Genomic DNA, 23,303 nt, shown 5'->3' on the forward strand with positions numbered 1-23,303 from the left:
TGCCAAGGCTTCACTGTAAGCTACTCAGGGTCAGAATGGGGCTCACTTCGCTAGGTTCGGCAGTGTGCCTTCGGCAGCTTTGTAAAGCGGGCCATGTTTGGGACCATAGGGCAAAGGCCGTAAACGCAACTTGTCCTTAATCCTCCAGTTCCACTTCTCTCCTCAGGACCTGGGCATGTCCACAGCATCCACCTCTTCTCCCCATCCAGGGTGAGGCAGCCTAACAAGGGGCCTGCAAGGGACCTAGGCATTCCAGCCCCAACACTGCCATTAATCATGGGAACCTTTTAGCATCTGATGGACCGTCAGCTCTGTTTAAAGACTAGAGGTGACAAGGACTCATTACCTCACAAGGTGGCCCATTCTAATACTGGACATTTATAACAGTTAGAACCCTTTGTTCTGAGCTAAACTGAGTTTCCCTAAATTCTCATTTGGTCTTCTGTGGCCACACAACACAAGTCTAATCTGTCTGTCCCAGACCAGCCTTTGGGTTACATGAAGTCAGAGCTGGGGTGCCCTGGTCTTCTCCAGGGGCCCTAACCTGGGCTGACCTGCAGTTGATCTGAGAAGCTAAACTGTTCTCCTATCAAAAGCCAGAGGGGATAGGTGAGTGGAAAGCATTTATGCACGGAGGGTGCACTTTGGGGCCAAACTGGGTGAACTGGGGACAGATGATGTCTTGGGGGTCTGTGGGGCTCTTGAGTCTTAGAAACTTCATTCCCTAGGCCCCGGCAGGGAGGCTAAAGTTTGCGGTCAGGTGCAGACCCCACCCACCCAAAGCATCCCACCAACAAGGACCAGGCAGACCCAGGGGAGGTTTCAGGCATTGCTTCCCTGTATCTTCAGGGAGAAGTTTTCTCTCTCTCTACTTCATGAAATTCAGTCAATAACTCTTCGTAAATAATTTATTTTCATTAGGATCCTAAGTGCTGGAGACGAAAGACCTAAACTGGCCCTCAGAGCGTACAATTGTCAGACTAGAACATTTTAGGAAGTTCTTTTCTTAGTGTTTTAAATTGAAAAAAAAAAAAATCCACCGTAAAGAGGCAAAGGATAGGACAAACCCACAAGAGGACTCAGAGAGTTTAGGGCCCACGTTCCCCTTGACTGAAATGTCATGCATGGAGGGTGGAACGGGAAGAGTCATTGCGAGAGGACGCTCTTCCCACTGCTGCATCTGGAAGACTCACCGGCTGCTCTTTCTGAAGAAATAACGAAAGGGGAAGAGAGAGCTGCAGGAAGGAGAACAGAGTGGCTTGAGATTCTAGAGGTCCCTCCCTTCTCCCAGTCCCATTAGGGCTCCATTAGCTAGGACATTTTGGCTTCGGGGAACCACTGACTGGATTCAAGTCTGGAACAGCATTTGAAAAGGTACCCAAATTCAATTATACTCAGGAGGGACACATGAAGGAGAATTCAATGGGATGGCTGAGCTCTAGATGGATAAAGGGATTTGCTAATTGTCTTCCGCAAAAAGGACTCTGAAGACACAGCCTAGATTCAGAGAGGAGAATGGAAACATTTTGGTAACCGAAGCATCTGAATGACCTAACGATAAGAACAGGCTCTGTTTAAGCAGCATTTATGGGACAAGGTCCAATGCTAGGCACACTGGGGTGGGGTGGGGTGGGATGTGTAAAAGCGAACAAGACACGGTCTTTATTAAATTCAGTTAGGGCCCTTGTGCTGTCTCATTTCCATCCTGTATCCCGGGAAAAATAGAGATTACGTGGGGAATCTGCTTGCTTTTCTAATTTCCCCAAAAGATTCAATGAGGCAGACTCTGGAGCTAGATTGCTCTGGGTCTCAGTTTAATGACAGGAGAGAAATCCATCCTACCTTAGAAACCCAAAGAAGCCATTGGTTGCCAGCTCTGCGGGTCTTTCCGGTGGAGATGGATTGTCTTGCTGCAATGGGGGGATGATCTGTCCCACTAGGCTGTCCCCCAGCTTAGAATCTGCAAGGAAAACAGGCAGGGAAAAGGTATTAGCCCAGGGACTTTCACATGACATCTAGTATGGGCCAAGGGCAGCCTCACACCATTTGTTCGAAGCTAGCCAAACTGTTTGTTGAGACCTTCCCAATTTCATCTCAGCCCAGTAAGATACTACTCTGACCTTGGACTATTTTTAGTTGGGCCCCTGAGATTTTTACACGGCTTAAGTCCTAGCCACCCACCATGATGTTTTCTCATGGAATGACAACTTGTTGAAGAACTCATGTGCTTACATCCCTTCATCTGTGATAACTACAGTCCATACTGAATCCTCATGCTGGACATCTTAACAAGCATTTCCAGCCTTTGCTGAACATCTACTGCACCTCCGATATTCACATTAATGCCCTGAAGGGAAGGGGAGGAAAGACAGCTTCCCAGAGATTATTCTCCAACGAGACAGAACAGTGAAACACATCCCTCCCAACTTTTCTGTAAAACTTATCACCCGTATAGAACTGTTTTCAAATAGTGGGAGCATCAACTTCACCATCATTTGCACAGGAAGGACATGCATCGTTTCCTCTCACTTCTCTTGGAAGCTGAGGAAGCTTTTACGATTTGAGGGCAGGCCCCCACACCAGAGGATGGCCAACAAGAGTCTTCATGGGAGCAGGTATATCACCCAGCAAGTGTGCCCAGACTCAGCTCTGTGTTGCTCTGCTCATCAGAGAACGAAAGAGGTCAGGATGATTATTAAAAGAGAATAAATTTCCCAGAACCTACCCTGTTCCTGGACATCAGTGATATCAAACGTTGGGCTCTCCTGACATTTCTGCTTGGTTTTTCTTTCCATGTTCTGATAAAAAGAGGACCAAGAAAAGTTTTAAACTTGACTCCCATACATCTTGGTGGACAGGATGCTATTTGTTGGTTGGTGGTTAGTCAAGGAAGACTTTGCAGGAAAAGTGCTATTTGAATGGGGTCTTGACAGATGAGTGAAATTTTATCATCATGGGGTGAAGAGACGGTCAGAGAGAGCAGGGCATTTTAGACAGGGACACGGTGTATAGGAGGCACTACCTTTAACAACTAAAAAGATGAGTGTGGCTAGAGCTGGGGTAGTGGAAATATGACTATGGCATAAGCAGGCAGCACACTATAACTCAGTCTTCTCCCTGGGCTACTCCTTTACAGAACTTCTTTTTTTAAAGTTTATTCATTTTTTGAGAGAGACAGAGCATGAGTTGGGGAGGGGCAAAGAGAGAGGGAGACACAGAATCCGAAGCAGACTCCAGGCTCTATAACCGACAGTACAGAGCCCAACACGGGGCTCGAGCCCATGGACCGTGAGATCATGACCTGAGCCAAAGTTGGACGCTTAACCGACTGAGCCACCCAGGAGCCCCTACAGAACTTCTTTTAATACTTTGAGGAGGACATCCTATAACCTGGTTCCAAGCCCACATTTCCAGTTGATACCCCAATATTCAGAATCATGGTTCATATATTTTCTTTGGGACTCTCTGCTAACTGGCCACTCCCCTCACCTGGAAAGGGCCTGACTACCTTAGCAGTGCTGGGAAGTTCCTTGAGCCATTGTGCTGGTGAAGAATTCTACAGCCAGGGGCTGTGGACTATCAAGGTGGGTCTGGGAGGCAGAGGTATGATAAGCCTCTAGGAAAGTTAGGATGAAAAAAAAAAAAGAAAGAAAGAAATTAGGATGTAGCCTCCATCTTAAGCATGAGTTGTATTTCTAAGATAAACATTTCCATAAACCCTCAATTTCCGGAACACATAGGCTGCTACCTGGGTCATACTGCTATAAAAGTGAAGGGGAACTCTTACCTCTTCTAAGTCTCCAGGTGCACTGGCTTGCAGTCCACCACAGGGTGGAGATGGAATTGAGAGGGCACAGCTCTAACTTCTAGCTTGAGAAAATGATTCTTACAAATTTAATGAAACTATGGTTTGGAGCTTAAATTCTGCTGCATTGGCTCTAATGAAAGCATCTACTAAGGGTGGCAGTGGGGAATAGAAGGGTTCAAAGGCCCTGGGACAGAGGTAAAGATCTCTCAACCAGGGCAGATTCCCCTCACAATATAGGTTAGCATTTGTGTTCTCCTAAAATCTTGACAGATGTCTCCTCAGGAAAATGTCACAAGAAAAGAAAAACATAGCCTGAAATTAAACTGATGGTACCATCTGGGACATCCAACAAGACATAATAATACACTGACAACCCAACACAAAACTGTCCTCTAGATGTTCAGGGCCAGATCTGCTTAAAAGTATAGTTCAAGGGGCACCTGGGTGGCTCAATCAGTTGAGCGTCCAACTTCAGCTCAGGTCATGATCTTGTGGCTCTTGAATTCAAGCCCCACATTGGGCTCTCTGCTGTCGGTGCAGAGCCTGCTTCAGATCCTCTATCCCTTGCTCTCTCTGCACCTCCCTGGCTCACGCTCTCTCTCAAAATTTAAAAAAAAAAAAAAGAAATTTTAAAAAAAGTTCAAGCAGTTCAAGCAGAAGTGGCAAAAAAAAAAAAAAAAAAAGCTACACACACAGAGCAGTCTGTTTTACATCTGCTCTCCCCCTTTTTGTCCTTACAAAGTCTGGATCTCTAGTCTGGCACCTCGAGTAATAAAGGGAATGGGTCTGCCTTTCCTTCCCATTCTCCCCAAAACACCTCTTATGAAACAGAGACCTTATTTAGATATGAGCCATGTTCTTCGAAGCTTTCCCTGTATCAGCTCCCAGTGGTGTCCTGTTAAGACATGACAGTCCACACTGACTGTGACCCTACATCTTGAGTTCCCCAAAGGGGAGAGAAAATATTAAGCATTGGACCATAGGAGCAAATTCGATTTTTCCATCTCAAGTGACTTACACTGAGAGCCACTATGATCACTCTAATTCAAGAGAAATCCTCTTTCTGGGAACAGGGTCTACAATGGAGACTGTCATTGGGCTTTGAGTCAAAATCAATAAACATGTTCCTTTTGGGTTTTGTTTCGGTGTTTTTTTTTTTTTTTTTTTTTTTGGGCTCAGAGTTTTTTTCTAAACCCAGTATCAGGTTGAAAAGGTAATTATGTTGAGTAAGAAACGGTGGGTACTGTTCTTGAGGGAGATGATGTGTCAAACTAAGAATAGGAAGGTATGAAGGATAGAGAGTGAGGGAAATGTTCTTTTAATAGTAATTATCTTGGTTGTATAAAGCGTCTTTGTTCTTCAGAGCTTCATGTACCCCTCCTGTACTTTCTCATTTCTTTTTCTTCCCTCTTGAAAGGATAGGAGTATAGAAGAGGGCAATCATCTGTCTACAATCACTCAGTGGGCCAGGTGGCCATGGCATAATGGGTCCTATACCCTGCCCCTACCCACGGAGCCAGAGGACTGAGTCCCTAAGGGTTCTCTCTTTCCCTAACTAAACAATAAATTCCTGCAAGAAAAACCATGTTTTACATGTTTGGGTGCACCCCAGCACCTAACACAATACCTTGCAAACAGGAGGCAGAATAATCATATAGAAATGAAAATCACTTTACTTTCCTACTTAAAAAATGTTTTAGGGGAAAGCCTGTGATCTTGAAGTTGCCCTTAAGTCTTTCAAGATCCAGCCTGTGCTGATCTCTCCAATAACATTTCTTAGCACTGTACTCTAAGCTCCAGGTGCACTGGCTTGCAGTCACCAAAAGCACTATATTCGTTCCTCTTGGCTTTAGTTCTCTGAGCTACTCTGAGAAGCCTCCCTCCCATCCACCTGGTTTGGGTGAGGTTCTCCTTTGTGGTCTCTTTGCTTCCTTTATTCTTGCACGTAGCACATCTATCAATAATTGTCTGCCTAGCTTTTTACACAGTTGGCATTTTTAGGGGAGAGCAGGAGATCTCTAGTACTTGGCACACAGCAGACACGCAGTCAGTTTGTCGAATAAATGCACATGTTTTACAGATACTTACTGCATAACTGATCATGCTACGGGTTCTGGGAAGGCGAGGGAGGTGAACAGGGAGTGTGACCTTAAGTAACTTTAAATACTTAAGGTCAGAGCTACTTTGGAGAGATAAGTGGAAAGTAAGAAAAAGGCACAAATAACAGCTATTTCAAGAGGGGAAGAAAAGAAAAAGGGGACTCTTCCACAGGCTACTAAAAAAGAAGCCCTGAAATGCAAGAGTAGCAGGTATATGAATATCTAAATGGGGAATAAACCTCACAAATGAAATCAAATGCCACTGGGGCCAGCCCATCACTGCTCTAAGTGAAGTTTTCTCTTACCGGTATCCCATGCTGATGTATGCCTAGCTTGTCTATAAAAACTAGATGTTCCCAGACTCAGACCCCGGTGCAGATGAAGGCAAAAAGTTTTCTAAAATGAAAAAATTCTATACCAGATCCCACCCCGATTCAACAGACCTATTTTCTTCTCTCACTGCAGAGTACAAGAAGCAGCTTTTTAAGCTGAGAAGAAAAGGCCTTTTAACAAAAGGATTCATCGATGTGTGTATTATGTGGCTACTTTTGGGACAGGTTGTGGCAGAAGTAGAGTGGCTGAATGTTATTCTGCAGATGGTGAAACCTGAGAATGAGTTCAGTCAATTCAGTCTGTACTTAGGACCAAAATGTGCTGGTAACAGGAATTATGACTTGTTACAGAACAGGAACAGCCAAAAGCCTTGCAGCCTCCATTTTGGTGCTTACCCTCCTGGTTTCCATAAGGGGCCTCTTTTTGCTGGGGCCTTGGCTGGAAATCCCCATCTTGGCCCTGAGGTGGGGAAAAAAGCCCAGGAAATGTTACTGGCAGCAGCAACATCACATTTAAGCAAATGTGGCCTAAATGAATATTTCAGCAGGTTGGCTATTTTTATACCACTCCTGGCCTACGGAATAAATTGCGTGGCCAAATTTTCTTTGGGTGCTGCTTTAATTCACAGCAGAATCCCAATTTGAAACATTTAAGGATCTAGGGGTTGAGAAAGGGAAAATGTGATTGACAGCAGGTAATCAGATTTTGAAATACTTGACTGCATCAAAACCCAGAGAAAGGGAAGATGTGAGGCCTCATCTCCATGGAAAATTCAGTCAAATAGAACAGAGCAAAGCTTCACACCTCCAAGTACCTTCACATTCCACCTGTCTGGGAAAGAAGTTTCCTGACTCTTCCCTGACATGTGCATGTGGAGGGTAGAGGCCTCAGTTCCCTCACGGAACTGTTTGCCCACACGACCCCAGGAAAGAAGCAGCTGCTCTCTGGGAACATGGGCTGAAAGCACTTTGGGCTGGGGAGCAAACCACACCTTGGATTATTCCAGCTGCCCTCTCTGGGTGCGAGTTAAGAATGACTGAATTATCTTATCTTTACTGATTCACTCTGTCCCTGACAGAGATTGTAAAGAATAAAGTAAGTAGCCTCCACAATAGCAACTTCAACATGTTAAGGATATGTTCAACATTGACCCTAATATTGCAGTATTTCACCCATTGGCTGATACATACCCTCTTGTACGTATTTACATTTTAGCTCACATTCTCTCTTAAAGGCAGATTTCCAAAAAACTTCACTGCTTACTAGGTAAAATAGAATTTTATTTTATTTTTTTCTCACTCTCTTGAGGATTTTTCTGTGTTCTTATATAATATGCTGGGACTTCTTAAGTCTTGGGCCTTCTGGTAGTGTGACCATACTGAGTGCTGAGTATGTGTCGGATTCAGTTGTACATAGATGTGATCGCCTTTCCTCATAGTCACTGTCTTGATGAGCAGAAGACTCCCACTTTGCCGAGGAAGGAACTGTTTTCAAATTACTTTGCAAACATCAACGTGTCTCCTTCCCTTAGTCCACCCCCGGAAATAAGCAGGTACCAATGAAGGCTGAAGACAAAAAGTGACTCAGCGAAGGACAAGATCGGCCGGCAGCAACGGCTGGCGAAGCCTAAGGAGGATGCAGGATTTCAACTCTCTCCCAACACCACTGACCTGTCCAGCTCTGGCCTGTGCAGGGGGCTGGGTACTTCCACTCGCGCTCGTTTCCTCATCATGGCTCCTGCTGCTTTCGTCTCCGCCGGCACCTTCAGAGAGGAACCAGACTCCTGTGACTCCTTTTCCAGACCTGCTCACGGTTCACGAGGGCACAGTGAAGAGAACTCCCCATCTCTAAATTGCCTACAGCAACTTTTAACACCGGCTTCGCAAGTGAGGCTAGATATCGTTGCTAGAGACAGTCTTAGAAATTTAGCCAAGAGGAAAAAGATGGTCTCGTGTATACAATTCTGATTGGACCTGGGCAGCAACCAAGGGGCAAAGTAAGAGGAAGAGACAAGAGCAGGACTTTTTGGACAAGACATGGCAATAAAGGCAATTTTCATCTTGTGTAGAAAAGGCAAACTTACCAATCCAAGAGGACTGTCATTTATTGGTTTCCCTACAATGGAAATTTGAAGGTTATAATGGATCAAGATGCTGTTTCACCTGGATTTCTGGCTACCACTTATTTCTTACAACTGGTCGTAGACAAAAAGCTCTATGTATGCCTTTTCCCTTTTCTGCCTGGTACCACTTTTGCTAGAAATCCGGGGTCTTCAAACTCTCTTGCCCTATTTTTTAAAGAACTATTGTCATCTACAAGGTCAAACATACTACATTTATGTTATATTCTAATGATATGCCACTTAAAAGGGAATGATCCTTAGTATAAAATAAAAAAGGTAGGGGCCCCTGGGTGGCTCAGTCGGTTAAGCGTCCGACTTTGGCTCAGGTCACGATCTCACAGTTTGTGAGTTCAAGCCCCGTGTCGGGCTCTGTGCAGACAGCTCAGAGCCTGGAGCCTGCTTCCAATTCTGTGTCTCCCTCTCTCTGCCCCTCCCCTGCTCACACTCTGTCTGTCTCTCTCTCACACAAATAAATAAACATTAAAAAAAATTTTAAGAAGAAAAAAGGTAGAACTTCAGACATCAGTGACAAATGAATTGGGGAGATACTTTGAGGCAAGGCCTTCGCACTCTTTTCCAAATCAAACTGGCAGGTATCTATTTGTCCCTCTACGAGTAAAAATAGCAATGGCCTTCAGATATTAAAAACCTGGAGATGCCTTTAAGATACTGCTAACTTAAGAGTCACTGAATACTCTAAAATGGAAGGAAGTATTTTTATATAAGAGATCTCTTTCACTGAGTGATTACTGTCAGTCAGACTTTGTTTATTAATATGTATAATTAATATATATATATATATTTTAACAACTCAGTGAGATGGGTGCTATTATTATCCTTTGCCATTTCACAAAGGGGGCACAGAAAGATTAAGTAACTCATCTAAGGTCACACAGCTCTCAAGTGGCAAAACCACTGGGATTTGAACCAAGCCGTCTGGCTTGGAGCACTTGCTCCTAACCTCTACACTGTGTGGCGTTAGGGCCCAGTCAGGCTGGCCATTTTGCCATACTGACCTTGCAATGCTAACCCACGGACATTCAACCTTCCCTATTTCTCCTCCACCACTAAAACTTCCATCATTCTACTTACCAGGTGACGGGTTTTGATGAAACCATTTCATCTCCACATACAGAGTAAAAACAAATGGATAGGGGGCCAAGACGATTTCCCCATATTTGAATTTCAGGTGGGACACTCTTTCCCATTTGCTTTTATCTGAGAAATGGTGCTAAGGAGTGAAGAAAGCAGTCAGTACGAATCCCTGAGTACTATTCTAGGGATAAGACCCTTGCCCTTCCCTGTCCTACGAGTCTGCCGCTTCCATTTGAATCTATAGTGTGACCTGTAGCTTATTTCTATCCTGAAATGAAAGGATACAGGGAAATACAATGAAGTGTTCTGTAGCAAATGGCTGCAGATTGTCCAAGTTTCCCAAGACCACACGAATAGAATCCTGGAAAAAAAATCTGAAATGAGTTTAATATTGTCTAGTCCCAGCCAATCTGTCCATTTACACCTGTCACTGCTTTTTGCAAACCCTTCATTCTATTAAAGCTGAACTATGTGCTGTTCCCTGAACATGCCTTCTGATCCTCCATTTCTGTGCTCTGTTCCCTCTGCCTGAAATGCCCTTTCGTAGTAATGGGGGAGGAATGGAGGGGGCCAAGATATGAACAATGGGGTTCCAGGCAATGGGGTTCCAGGGCTTACTCTCTTAACCATTCATTAGGCACAATGCCTATCAACAAATGTTTTCTGAGTAAAAGAAGATGAGAATATCTGCCTGAAAGCTGAGAGCAAGAACACAGAAAGAGCACCTTGAAAACTTTGGTTATAAATGTATATAAATGCTCCCTAGCGACCGCATACTGAGCTACTGTGTGGCAGGCACTGCACACATCTATTTCTAACCCTCACCACAATCGTGAAAACAGGTACTGTTTATCAACCTCATTGACAGGTAAGGAAGCAGGCTTGGAGAAGGTAGGTAACTTGCCCAAAAGTCCCATTGTGAAGGCAGAACTTAACTCAAATCTAGGTGTGACTGGCTCTGAGGTCTATGGTCTCTCCACTTTGCTAAATACTGCCTTGCACTTTTCTCTGCCCATGTTAACTGAAGCAAAGTGAAATAAACTCTGCTCTACTTACAATTAAAATAAGCAGAAAACTCTCGTGGTTCTATTATTAAAATAATTGTTATTTATAACAATGTCTCTGATCTCCCACAAGATTCTAAGGTACCTTCAACACTTAGCCAAAGAGCTATAGATACCTTTAAGGCTAGGACTCAAATTTTTGGTTTCATAGAGTTTTCTGTTTGTATATTTCATTGTATTCAAATTCCTTGAAATATGACAGTGTATGTCTTTATAAATCTGAACGGTCCCAAATCACTGAGTTGTGAAGTCGGAAGAGAAATAAACTAGTTTAGAAGTCTCATTTTATGAATAAGGCAATTAAGACCAAGAGACAGAAATGATTTGCTGGGGTTCGCACTGCTAATCAGTGGCTCAGCCAGGGCTGGAATCCAAGGCCAGCGCCCAGAGCTCTGACTCCTTGCCCAACGCGTTCACCAATTCACAAAGCTGTTCACTTGCTCAGTGTTTCTCCTGTGGGAGAACCTAAGTAAGGCTGGGTAAAGAAGGAATGAAAATGAAGTGGGAATAAAGCAATTGCAAATGTTTCCAATTAAAATGAAGACACAGCAGTCTTGTATGTGTATTTACAATTGAGTTTCCTGAACGTCAAGTACCAGGCAGTGGTTGGGAGGGTGAGGCTTCCCAGAGCCCTGGAAGGCGGCAGTCCTCCAGAAGCTTTCTCCATGCCAGCCACCACAGAAGAGAGCTGCAGAGGGCTGGGAAGTCTGGTGGAAACAATAGAACTCTAAGCCTCAAAGGTGCTGACACTTCAACTAGAAGAACTGAGAAAGGATACAGGCTTTAATTTCCTTGGAAAAACAGTTAAGTTTCTTTGCAGAGGAACTACGGCAGGGAGAAGCCAAGTGATCAAGTGGAGGTTGTGACTCAGTTCACAGGAAATAATTAAAAGCTGGATATGGTCGCATCCTTGGCTTAAAGAATAACTTTCCCAGAAGTTGTCTGCTTTTTCCCCTACCTCCAGCTCCTTGAGGATGACTTCCTTATCTTCTATCTCTTCCCCTCTAGAAGGTAAACAAACAAGAGATAAATAAGCTGAGAAGGAAAGCTCTGAAGACGCTAGACTCTACTGTCAGTACAGAGTAGACAGAAGAGCAAAAATGACACTTCCACTGAGCTACAGAAACATGACTAAGTAAGAATCGTGTGTGTTGACCAACAGCTCATGGGAAGAAGTGACCACGTAGGTGGTATGGTCTGAGAACTGGTAGAAGGTTGTTCCAAAATATCTTCCCCATTAACTTGCCAAGACCTGAAATTAAGTTAACAATTTGTTAGACTTGTTGTACTCAAGTGTAGTCTGTGGACCACCAGGCATCCTCAAGCCCCTGTCAAGTGTCCTTGAAGGCATAACTCTTTTTATACTAATAATAAGACGTTATTTGCCTTTTTTTTCCTTGCTGTGTTAACATTTGTAATCATTAGCACAAAAGCAATGGAGGGCAAAATTGCTGGTGCCTTTGCACAAATCTAGCTAGTTACACTAAACTGTACTAGCAGTTGTGGTAATCTTGACTGCCACACAGGAAAAAAAATCCAGCTTCATTTAATATATTTGAGGAAGCAAGAAAAAAATTAATAATTTTATAAAATCTCAACCCTTAAATACATGTCTTTTTAATACACTAGGTGATAAAATGGGAAGTATTCATTAAGTACTTCTGCTGCATACAGAAATATGATGGGTGTCTTGAGGAAAAGCACTTGGGCAACTAACTGTTAAAGTTGCAGATTAAACTAGCTGCTTTTCATGGAATGGTATTTTACTTCAATGATCAGCTAACAAACTATAGTCATTATACAGACTTAGAAATGTGACATTTCCTCAAAAATGAATAGTGAGCTTATCAATTCAAGCAAAACAACTGACAGTATTTATTTGTGCCAATGATGAGTTTTGGGATTTCAAGCAAAATCTGAACTTTGGAAAACTCAATCCACCACAGTGAGATTGACAAGTTTCAAAAACTTAAAACACTTTTCTAAGATTGATCGTGATATTAACAGATATGATTTTTTGATATTGTATAACGAAGTGTGTTGACATTTGGATTATCTATATAAGTCAGTCAACCAATATTTTCCAAATGACCAATGAAACATGTTATGTTACAAATCATCCTAGGTAAAAGATTCACTCCCAGAACAAGACAGATTTTAATACAGCAGAGTTCAAAAAGTTCACCGATAGAATTTCAGATTCCATATTGCAACTAACTTTTAAAAAAGTACCACGTTAAACAAAACCAAACAAAAAAACTATCACTTCTTAAATTTTAACGTAGGGTCAAAGAATGCCCACAATAATCTGTGAAGGCTATTAACACATTTCTACCTTCCCCAACTACACATCTATGTGGGGCTGGATTTTTTTCATATAATTCAACCAAAAAAACCAGACTGAATGCAGAAGCAGATATAATCTATCAGCTTTCTATTAAGCCAGACTAATGAGATTTGCAAAAATTTAAAACAATGCCAATCTTCTCATTAATTTTTTTTGTCTTTGAAAATTAGCTATTTTTAATAAAAATGTGTTAACACTTAATGGATACATTATTTTAAATTAACTAATACATTTTAAAATTGTGGTAAAATGTATATAACCTAAAATTTGCCATTTTAGCCATTTTTAAGTATACAATTCAGCAGTATTAATTAGACTCACAACCATGGTGTACAACCATCACCACTATTTTTCCAAAGCTTATCTTCCCAAACAGAAACACTGTACTCATTAAGCAATAACTCCTCATTCTCCCCTCCACCCCTCCCCTGGTGACCCCTAATCTATTTTCTGTCTCTATGAATTTTCCTGTTTAATATTTCATAGAAGTAGAATCATATTTTTCCTTTTGTTCCTGGATTATTTCAATTAGCATAATGTTTTTGCGGTTCATCCATGTTGTACAGGTATCAGAACTTCATTTCTTTTGCAATTTCTTCAGTAGCTGAATAATATTCTATTGCATATATGTATACGGCACGCATATAACTACATTTTGTTTATAATTCACCAATTTGATGGCACTTGGGCTGTTTCCATCTTCTATCATGAATAATACAGCTATGAACATTGTTGTACAAGAATCTGCTTGACTCCCTGTTTTCAATTCTTTTGGGCATATACCTAGGAATGAAATTGCTGTGTTATATGGTAATTCTATGTTTAACTTTTTGAGGAACTGCCAAATTGTTTTCCATGGCAGGTGCACTATTTTATATTCCCATCAGTTCTATACAAGACTTCCAATTTCTCCACATCCTTGCCAACTGTTATTTTCTGGGTTGTTTTTTTTTTTTTTAATACCCATCCAAGTAGGTGTGAAGTGGTATCTCATTAAGGTTTGGATTTGCATGTCCCTGGTGTAAGGATACTGAGCATCTTCTCATGTGCTTATCGGCCATTTGTGTATCTCATTTGAAGTAATGTCTATTTAAATACTTTGTCCATTTTTATTATTTTTTAAACGTTTATTTTTGAGAGAGGGAGAGAGAGAGAGAGCGTGTGCACAAGCGGGGGAGGGGAGAGAGAGAAGGGAGACAGAGGATTTGAAGCAGGATCCGCACTGTCAGTGCAGACCCCCATGGGGAGCTCAAACTCACCAACTTCGAGATCAAGACCTGAGCTGAAGTTGGTCACCTAAAAGAGCCACCCAGGCACCCCAGCCTTTGTCGATTCTTAAACTGGCTTATTTTGTTGTTTTTGAGTTGTACTTCTTTTAATGTTTGTTTGTTTATTTATTTATAGTGTTTATGTTTGAGAGAGAGAGCACAAGCAGTGTGGGGCAGAGAGACAGAGAGAGGGAGACAGAGATTCCACGCAGGTTCTGCACTGTCAGCACAGAGCCAGACTTGGAGCTTAAACTCACAAACCATGAGATCATGAACTGAACCAAAATCCAGAGTCGGATGCTTAACAGACTGAGCCACCCAGGTTCCCTGAGTTGTACTTCTTTCTATATTCTGGATATTAAACTCTTACCAGATATGTGATTTATAGATATTTTCTCCCATCTGTGAGTTGCCCTTGCACTCTGTTGATAGTGTCCTTTGATGCACAATTTTTAAAAATTTAATGCAGTCCAAATTTATCGAATTTTCTTTTGTTGCCTATGCTTTTGGTATGGTATTTAAGAAACCACTGCCAAATTCAAAGTCATGAAGATTTGCCCCTATGTTTTCTCCTAAGAGTTTTATAGTTTTAGCTCTTAAATTTAGGTCTTTGATCTATTTTTTGTAAGTTCTGTGTACAGTATAAGGGTCTAACTTCATTCTTCTGCATGTGGATATCCATTCTTCTCAGAACCATTTGTTAAAGACACTGTTCCTCCACTACTGAACACTTTTGGCATTCTAGTCAAAAACTAATGTGAATGTGAAGGTTTATTTCTGGGCTCTCAATTCTATTCTATGGTCTGTAAGCTGTTCTTACGCCATTACCTGTAGCTTTTTGGGTTACCTGTAGCTTTGTAGCAAGTTCTTTTTTTTTTTTATTTTTTTTTAAATTTTTTTTTCAACGTTTATTTATTTTTGGGACAGAGAGAGACAGAGCATGAACGGGGGAGGGGCAGAGAGAGAGGGAGACACAGAATCGGAAACAGGCTCCAGGCTCTGAGCCATCAGCCCAGAGCCCGACGCAGGGCTCGAACTCACGGACCGCGAGATCGTGACCTGGCTGAAGTCGGACACTTAACCGACTGTGCCACCCAGGCGCCCCTGTAGCAAGTTCTTAAATTGGGAAGTAGGAGTCTTCCAATTTTGTTCTTTATCGAGATTATTTTGGCTATTCAGGGTCTCTTGAAATTCCATGATTTTTTTTTAAGAGAGAGAGCGGGAGGAGAGAGAAAATCCCAAGCAGGCTCCACTTCTCAGTGGAGAACCCAATGTGGGGCTCGAACCCATGACCCTGGGACCATGACCTGAGCCAAAATCAAGAGATGGATGCTCAACCCACTGAGCCACCTGGATGCTCCATTTCATATGAATTTTAAGATGGGCTTGTCCAGTTTTGCAAAATATGCCACTGGAATTTTGATAGGGATTTCACTGAATCTGTAGATTGCTTTGTCATCTTAATAATATTAAGTCTTCCAACCCACAAACATAGATATCTAGTAAGTCTTCAATTTCTTTTGGCAACTTTTTGTAGTTTTCAGTGGGCAAGTCTTGCATCTCCTTGGTTAAATTTATTGCTAAATATTTTTCTTATTGGTACTACTGTAAATGAAATTGTTTTCTTAACTTTCTTCTCAGATTGTTTTTTGCTAGTGTATACAAATACCACTGATTTTGTGTGTTGATTTTGTATCCTGCAACTTTGCTGAATTCATTGATCAGCTCTAATAGGTTTTTTGTTTGTTTTGTTTTTTTGGTGTGTGTGTGTGTGAATTCTTTAGGGTTTTCTACAGGTAAGATCATGGTTTCCACAGATAGAGATGGTTTCACTTCTTCCTTTCCAATTTGTATGTATTTTATTTCTTTTTCTTGACTAATTGCTCTGGCTAGAAACAAGTACTATGATGGATGGAAGTAGTGAAAATGAGCATCTTGAGAGAAAAGCTTTAAGTTTTTCATAACTGAGTAAGTTAGCTGTGGGATTTTCATATATGGTCTTTATCATATTGAGGAAGTTCCCCTCTATTCCTAGTTTATTGAGTGTTTTTATCATGCAAGGGTGCTGGATTTGGTCAAATGCTTTTTCTTTCTCAATTAAGATAATCATGTGACTTTTTCCCCTTACATTCTGTTACTGTGGTGTATTATATTGGTTGATTTCTGTGTGTGTGTGTGTGTGTATTTAATGCTTATTTATTTTAAGAGAGAGAGAGAGGGGCGCCTGGGTGGCTCAGTTGGTTAAGTGTCCGACTTGGGCTCAGGTCGTGATCTCGCGGTTCGTGAGTTCAAGCCCCGCATCAGGCTCTGTGCTGATGGCTCAGAGCCTGGGGCCTGTTTCAGATTCTGTGTCTCCCTCTCTCTCTGACCCTCCCCCATTCATGCTCTCTGTCTCAAAAATAAATAAACGTTGAAAAAAAATTAAAAAATAAAATAAGAGAGAGAGAGAGAGAGAAGGGCAGAGAGAGAGGGGGAGAGAATCCCAAGCAGGCTCTGGCTGTCAGCACAGAGCCAGACATGGGGCTCAATGTAACAGACCGAGAGATCATGACATGAGACAAAATCGAGTCAGATGCTTAACTGACTGAGCCACCCAGGTGCCCCTGATGTCTGTATACTGAACCATCCTTGCATTCCTAGGGTCTTTATCCCAGGAATGTAAACAGTGCCAATCTCCTCATTAATTTTTTTAAAAATATAGTTAACCTTTTTAAAAAATGTTTATTTATTTATTTTGAGGGGAGAGGGGCAGAGAGAGAGAGAGGGAGAGAGAGAATCCCAGGCAGGCTCCACACCATCAGTGCAAAGCCTGACGCAGGGCTTGATCCCATAACTATGAGATCATAACTTGAGCTGAAATCAAGACACCCAACCAACTGAGCCACCCAAGTGCCCCAAAATATAGTTACTTTTAATAAAACATATTATTTGTTAACATTTAACAACATTATGTTCAGCAATTTTTAAGAATTTTATTTAAATCCAAGTTAGTTAACATATAGTGTAATAAGGGATTCTGGAGTAGAATTTGGTGATTCACCACTTACATATAACACCCAGTGTTTATCCCAACAAGTGCCCTCCTTAATGCCCATCACCCGTCTAGCCCATCCCCCCACCCAACACCCCTCCAGCAACCCTCAATTTGTTCTCTGTATTTAAGAGTCTCTTATGGTTTGCCTGCCTCTGTTTTTTTTAATTTTTTTAAATTTACATCCAAATTAGTTAGCATATAGTACAACAATGATTTCAGGAGTAGGTTCCTTAATGCCCCTGACCCATTTAGCCCATCCCCCGTCCCACAACCCCTCCAGTAATCCCTGTTTGTTCTCCATATTTAAGAGTCTCTTATGTTTTGTCCCCCTCCCTGTTTTTATATTATTTTTGTTTCCTTTCCTTTATGTTCATCTGTTTTGTCTCTTAAAGTCCTCATATGAATGAAGTCATATTTGTCTTTCTCTGACTGATTTCTCTTAGCATAATACCCTCTAGTTCCATCCATATGGTTGCAAATGGCAATATTTCATTCTCTTTGATTGCCAAGTAATACTCCATTTTATATATGTACACCACATCTTCTTTATCCATTCATCCATGGATGAACATTTGGGCTCTTTCCATACTCTGGCTATTGTTGATAGTGCTGTTATAAACATGGGGGTGCATGTGTCCTTCTGAAACAGCACACCTGTATCCCTTGGTGCCTGCCTCTATTTTTATCTTATTTTTCCTTCTCTTCCCCTATGTTCATGTTTTGTTTCTTAAATTCCACCTACGAGTGAAATTATATGATATTTATCTTTCTAATTTCCCTTAGCATAATGATATATTATTTTTGTTTTAAGTTTATTTACTTTTTGAGAGAGAGAGAGAGAGAGAATAAATGGGGAGAGGAATTGAGAAAGGGGGAAAGAGGATCTGAAGCAGGCTCTGTCCTGACAACAGAAAGCCTGATGTGGGGCTCAAAGTCACGAACCGTGAGATCATGACCTAAGTTGCAGTTGGACACTTAACCGACTGAGCCACCAAGGCACCCCTAATGATATATTATTTTTAAATTAGTAAGTATGTTATTTTAATTTTCCTGTTTTAAACTGTATGGACATATGGACAGGTATGATACATATGGACAGGTATGACCCACATAACCAAACTCTTTGGGATCCTTGACAATCTTACGAGTGCAAAGAGATCTTGAGATAAAAAAATCTTGAGAACTACTGCTCCAAAGGTATGCCATCACTAATTTAGAAACTTACATGAATATTAATATATGGACTATAAAATACTTGGGAAACAGGGGTACCTGGGTGGCTCAGTCAGTTAAGCATCTGACTTCTGGTTTCAGCTCAGGTCATAATCTCACAGTTTCATGGGTTTGAGCCCTGTGCTGGGCTCTCTGCTGGCAGTGTGGAGCTTGCTTGGGATTCTCATCCTCTTCCTCTCTCTCTCTCTGCCCCTCCCTCACTCTCACTGTCTCTGTCTTTCTCAAATAAATAAGCTTAAAAAAATAAAATAAAATACATGGGAAACAGAGTCCTACAAGATGCTAATTCAGCCAGTCCCCTGGACAGGGGGAAGGTAGAGAAGGGATACCTGTGGGAATGTACTAACCTGTATTTGCAAAGGCTATTCTCTTAGCTTCAAAATTACCTGATACTGTTGCCATATCTAATTTTGAATTTATACACATTGGGTCCTGCGTGAAGAAACCTCGTCTCTGGAAACGGGTAGGTGAAGGGTTTTAAACTCATTGCTTCCAAGTGATGGCCTAAATGAAATACGAATATTAGAGAATTATTAAAAAGCTAAAGATGGTTCCTTATGTTATCATATGGGAAAGAGAACCTGCCCTGTCCGTAGCGTCTCTTCATGAGTAAAACGTCCAACATTCAGCACCACTGCCTATGTCCCGTCTCAGATTTTACATTAATCACCTATTTTAATCACTTGGACCATTCTTCTACCTGCATGGGGGAAGATACACGGTGTTTGGGAATAATCTCCATACTTGAAATCAGAAGACCTGGGTTCGAGTTTTGTAGTTTACCTGACAACCTCGGGCAAATCACTTCTCTTCATGAGACTAATGATAACCAACATCTGATGCCTCATAAGGTTTTTGTTAGGATTAAATCTCTCTCTCAAACATCTCTTGAATCTATTCTCCCCCCTTGTCCCCACTTTCCTTGGAATCTAGGCCAGTATGAAGAGGACTCAAGTCAAATAATGAAACAATCCGAATGTACCAATAGGTGGCACAATTAGGAAGACCTCTGCTGTTAATTTTAGATGAAGTTAAGGAAGGAACACACCTTCCTGCCACAGCTCATGCAGCAAATAAGGATGTACGCTAATGTTTCCCAGTGCTGCCAAGGAATGCCTTATCTTCCCTACCTCTCAACCACTCTTCCTTTTCACCACTTGTGAGACAGCCCTGTGCCACAAGAGTACCTACTATCCTCCTAGCACTTACTAGATTTACTTTTCCTATTCCTGAATCTCTGTCACTTAAGGTCCTCTTTGAGGGAAAGTCAGGAAAAGGGAAAGATGGGAAAAGAAGAATGGCATGTCTCTTCTCCTCCAAGCAGGCATTTGGTACACACTAAAAAGAATTAAGCACAGTGATTAGTGATCTTCTAAGTCACTGGGACTTTTCTGTGCCTCTTTTTACTTGTAGAGATAATAAACCCTGCGTTTTCTGTCTCTTCATATGGAAGTGTAAGTAATAAATAATGAGATGAGAGGTTCAGAGTTCCTGAGGATAAAAGCTACCTACACACAACACAAAGTATTGATTTCAGAGGTAGCTAAGATGGGTAGACAGAACAGGCACAAAGAAAGAATAATTTAGGTTTGAGTCTCGGGTCCAATATCCCTCTTTGGCTTCTCTGGGCCTTGATTTTCTTATTTATACAATAATAACAATTAACAACAACTTTTTAAAATGCCCTACCTTAAGTGTCTTACATGTATCATCTCACTTAATCCTTACACCAAGGCTTTGAGATCAACAGCCCAAATCTGATAGATAAGGAAACTGAGACATTGAGAGATGAATGTTGGAACTGAGTTTCAAATGAAGTAATATGAAGCCAGACTTGATACCTCTTAACCACTTTCCTACTCTGCTTTCTGGGGTTTTTAGGACAAAAAAATAAGATAATGAATATAAATCATTTTGTAAGTATTAAAATACTATATACACATAAAGGACTATTTTCATTACTCTTTCCTCCATATTACCCCAGTACCATTTATACTCAGCAGGGAAAACTCTCGTGTGGTGGAGTCAGAAGATCTACGTGCCCAAAGAATGGAATTTCCCACAATTTCCAGAGTTCATGTCTGGGGCTGCCAGTAAAGAGATATCCCAGTGTCTGATCTCAGCTGCTTGGGATTAGAATGACAGGGGGTTGGAGCCAGAGCCCATGAGACTATTTAGACTAGAATTGCAGTCAAAAGTGAAAAGAAATACTTGGTGCCAACTGCAAAGTTACCAGAGGGGAAATACTGTTCATATCCTGAGGTGGGGTGGGGAAGGCTGGGGGCGGGGGGGGAGGGGGGGGGGAGGGGGGGGGAGGGAAGCTTGTTGATTCCCATGCCCAAGGCATGGCAGGAACCCAGCTAGATTTGATGGTGTTTTCGGTGCTAAGATGACTTTTCTAAGTAGGAAAGGAGCTTACCTGCCACAAAAGTTGCTGCCACAAAAATTTAGCTTTCAGTTATTCAGAGAGTTTTACTAAAATGCAGTCACTCTCACCACAGACTGAGGGCTGGGGGATCAGAGCAAAGGAAATGAAGGACATTTGCTGGAAATGACAATCCAGAGAGGAAACTTCATGTACTGCACCACAGTGGCTGTCCGAAAGAGGTAACAACAGCCCTCTTCTGGCTGGGGCCTGCCTGTTAATTGCTGGCTGCCTGCTTCAGAAACAACCACACACTAATTGCCTCATTTGAAAATAAAGATTAGACAGCATAATCCAAAACAACCACATAGTACTATTGGTTCAAAGATTTCACAAGGTTATTTTTCAACCTAAGTACTGTAGTCAAGATAACAATATGGGGTCTTAACATATGAAGAAGGGTCACTCTCAATCCATTTTTAGGTGATCAAACAACACGATGGTGTTAAAGAAAAGTTTAGAAGCAAAATGCATTAGTTGGAAACACGTAAGATTTGCAATTGGAGGATCAAGGCCTGAGTCCTAGCTCTGCTTCTTATTAGCCATTAGATCCTGAGCAAGTCACTTAGCCTTGCCATTTCTCAATTTCTGCATCTACAAATGGGAATCCCATCTAGAATTGTAGTGGGATTAAATGAGATTATGCTGTAAATAGCACTCCATAAACTCTAGAATATTACATAAACATTAGCTGTTTTGATAGATTTGAAGAGTTTCTCTCTTAATGCTTCACTAGAAAAGCAAATTTAAGAGAGGAAAACTGACTACCTTTAATTTCAGTGCAAAATCTGACAATTCCCAATCAAGAACCTTTTCTTTGAAAATTTCCAATAATTATATTTAAATGCCACATAGGCAATGATGTTCGATTTTTTAAGGTTTTAGTAATTTTTTCACATAAAGAAACATCTGGGTCAGTTCATAGAACCTAAAGCAGGGCTGAATGTTATATGAGGATAATATTGACTATTGAGGTGGAAGATAAGGAAGTGCTGTCACTAAATATATCTGGTGATATTTGATGGAAAAATCCTCCATAGTGTTAAAGAATAAAAGAGCTTCATAAGCATTTATTCAAAATACATTTACTGAGCAGATCTAATATGATAGGCTCTGTGACCATTAATGAGTGGGGGTAACAAAACAGGGAAATCCCACTGATACTATGAATTTACTACCCAAGTTTTAGAATTGAGATTGAAGACAGATGACCAGCAACTCCTTCCACCTTCACAAGTCCTTGGCTAGTCTCCAAGGTCTGCCTGGCTTTACTGAAGTATGTTCAGACTCTCTGAAGTCTGTATTTCCAGAGATTCATGGCTGCCTATAGTTGGAAGCGCCCTCTGTTTTAGACGGTATGAGAATAAAGTGATTTCACCAAAGAACGAAATAACTTCCACAAGGTGTCATATAACTTAGTACGGAACCAGGATTAGCACTCCCCAAGATTGCTGATTCCTTTGACCCACGCATTCCCCATTACATCACAATACCCTGTCAGTCACTTTATTAAATTGTAACCCTGGTCACTCTTATAATTGTGGATGACTCAAGGGAAACTCAATCTGGGTATAAAGGCATCAAACCAAAATGTAAGCTTTTCTGATCAAATGTTCTTAGAATTATTTCTTGGAGTGTTAAAGTGTTCACATTTGTTTGTCTTCAAGCTCTATTGTCAAAAGGAACTATTCTCCGTTTCTTTACCTTGCAGGGTAGCTAGGATGGTTATGAGATAATGCAGGTATAACTGCTTATTTTATTGCTCTACACAGGTTTTTCAATAAAGAATAACCTTTCTAAGACAAAACAAAGTCTTAAGATATGGGAGGAGACAGGGAGAGACTGATCTAAGACTACCCAGAATACTTTCGTGTTTACTGGTATCGTTCTTTCTCTTTAGGTTTCTTCCTACTCTTTCTGGTAAAACACAATCTTTAAAATGCTCTTGGCATTTGTTCAGGAATAGATTTGCCCTTGGAACTGTGTTAGATTTTGTTTTGTTTTGTTTTGTTTTGTTTGAGAGGTAAGGAGTAACTAAAGTTTCTAACAGAGAGGTAGGAAGATGCCCTAAAGTGAAATTAAAAGGCCTAATGGACAAGTCAGTAGACCAGAAAGGAGTCTAAGTTAATCCCTTAAGTTACCTTTGCACCACTTACATCTTAACCATCCTAAAAGCTATTGGAAAAACTACCTTTAGTCAATAGGTCCAGAACTGTGGTCCTTATTCTAGAAAAGCAATAGAATGGTATCTCATCTCATCACCCTGCCCAGAAGCTCTGGCTTGTTACGTGATGATCAACCTATTAGCATTCACATCACACTGAATTCACTGTAGCACTCTAAACATCCTACCAACCCCAGGAACCCAAAAAGCATTTGGATGTAAAACTGAAGGCAATGAGAGACATTTTATCTTTTGGTTACACCATTGGGTGAGTTGACCTGTACTCACCCGTACATGTAGGGAAGAATATG

General features: G+C 41.3%; 1 protein-coding gene across 14 annotated transcripts in view; it reads right to left on the minus strand.

Annotated features, from left to right (window-relative positions):
* The window catches only part of MAJIN (membrane anchored junction protein), a 28,268-nt gene that overhangs the window by 738 nt on the left and 4,227 nt on the right, over positions 1–23,303 (minus strand). For 7 of the 14 annotated variants that reach the window (XM_023240035.2, XM_019812659.3, XM_019812656.3 and 4 more), the window contains 10 exons: positions 18,790–18,907; positions 11,480–11,525; positions 9,743–9,818; positions 9,455–9,580; positions 8,324–8,355; positions 7,911–8,023; positions 6,636–6,699; positions 2,726–2,798; positions 1,843–1,960; positions 1,194–1,235 (listed from right to left, as the gene is read on the minus strand). In XM_023240035.2, coding sequence (XP_023095803.2) covers positions 1,194–1,235; positions 1,843–1,960; positions 2,726–2,798; positions 6,636–6,699; positions 7,911–8,023; positions 8,324–8,355; positions 9,455–9,580; positions 9,743–9,818; positions 11,480–11,525; positions 18,790–18,890 — 791 coding nt within the window. In that variant the 5' untranslated portion in view covers positions 18,891–18,907. Of the gene's footprint in view, positions 1–1,193; positions 1,236–1,842; positions 1,961–2,725; positions 2,799–6,635; positions 6,700–7,507; positions 7,725–7,910; positions 8,024–8,323; positions 8,356–9,454; positions 9,581–9,742; positions 9,819–11,479; positions 11,526–18,789; positions 18,908–19,612; positions 19,742–23,303 lie in introns of those variants that run through there. The other 7 variants (XM_019812660.3, XM_045039523.1, XM_023240032.2 and 4 more) reach the window with 7 other exon arrangements.

Source organism: Felis catus, chromosome D1 (genome assembly GCF_018350175.1).
Source record: "Felis catus isolate Fca126 chromosome D1, F.catus_Fca126_mat1.0, whole genome shotgun sequence".
Taxonomy (NCBI): domain Eukaryota; kingdom Metazoa; phylum Chordata; class Mammalia; order Carnivora; family Felidae; genus Felis; species Felis catus.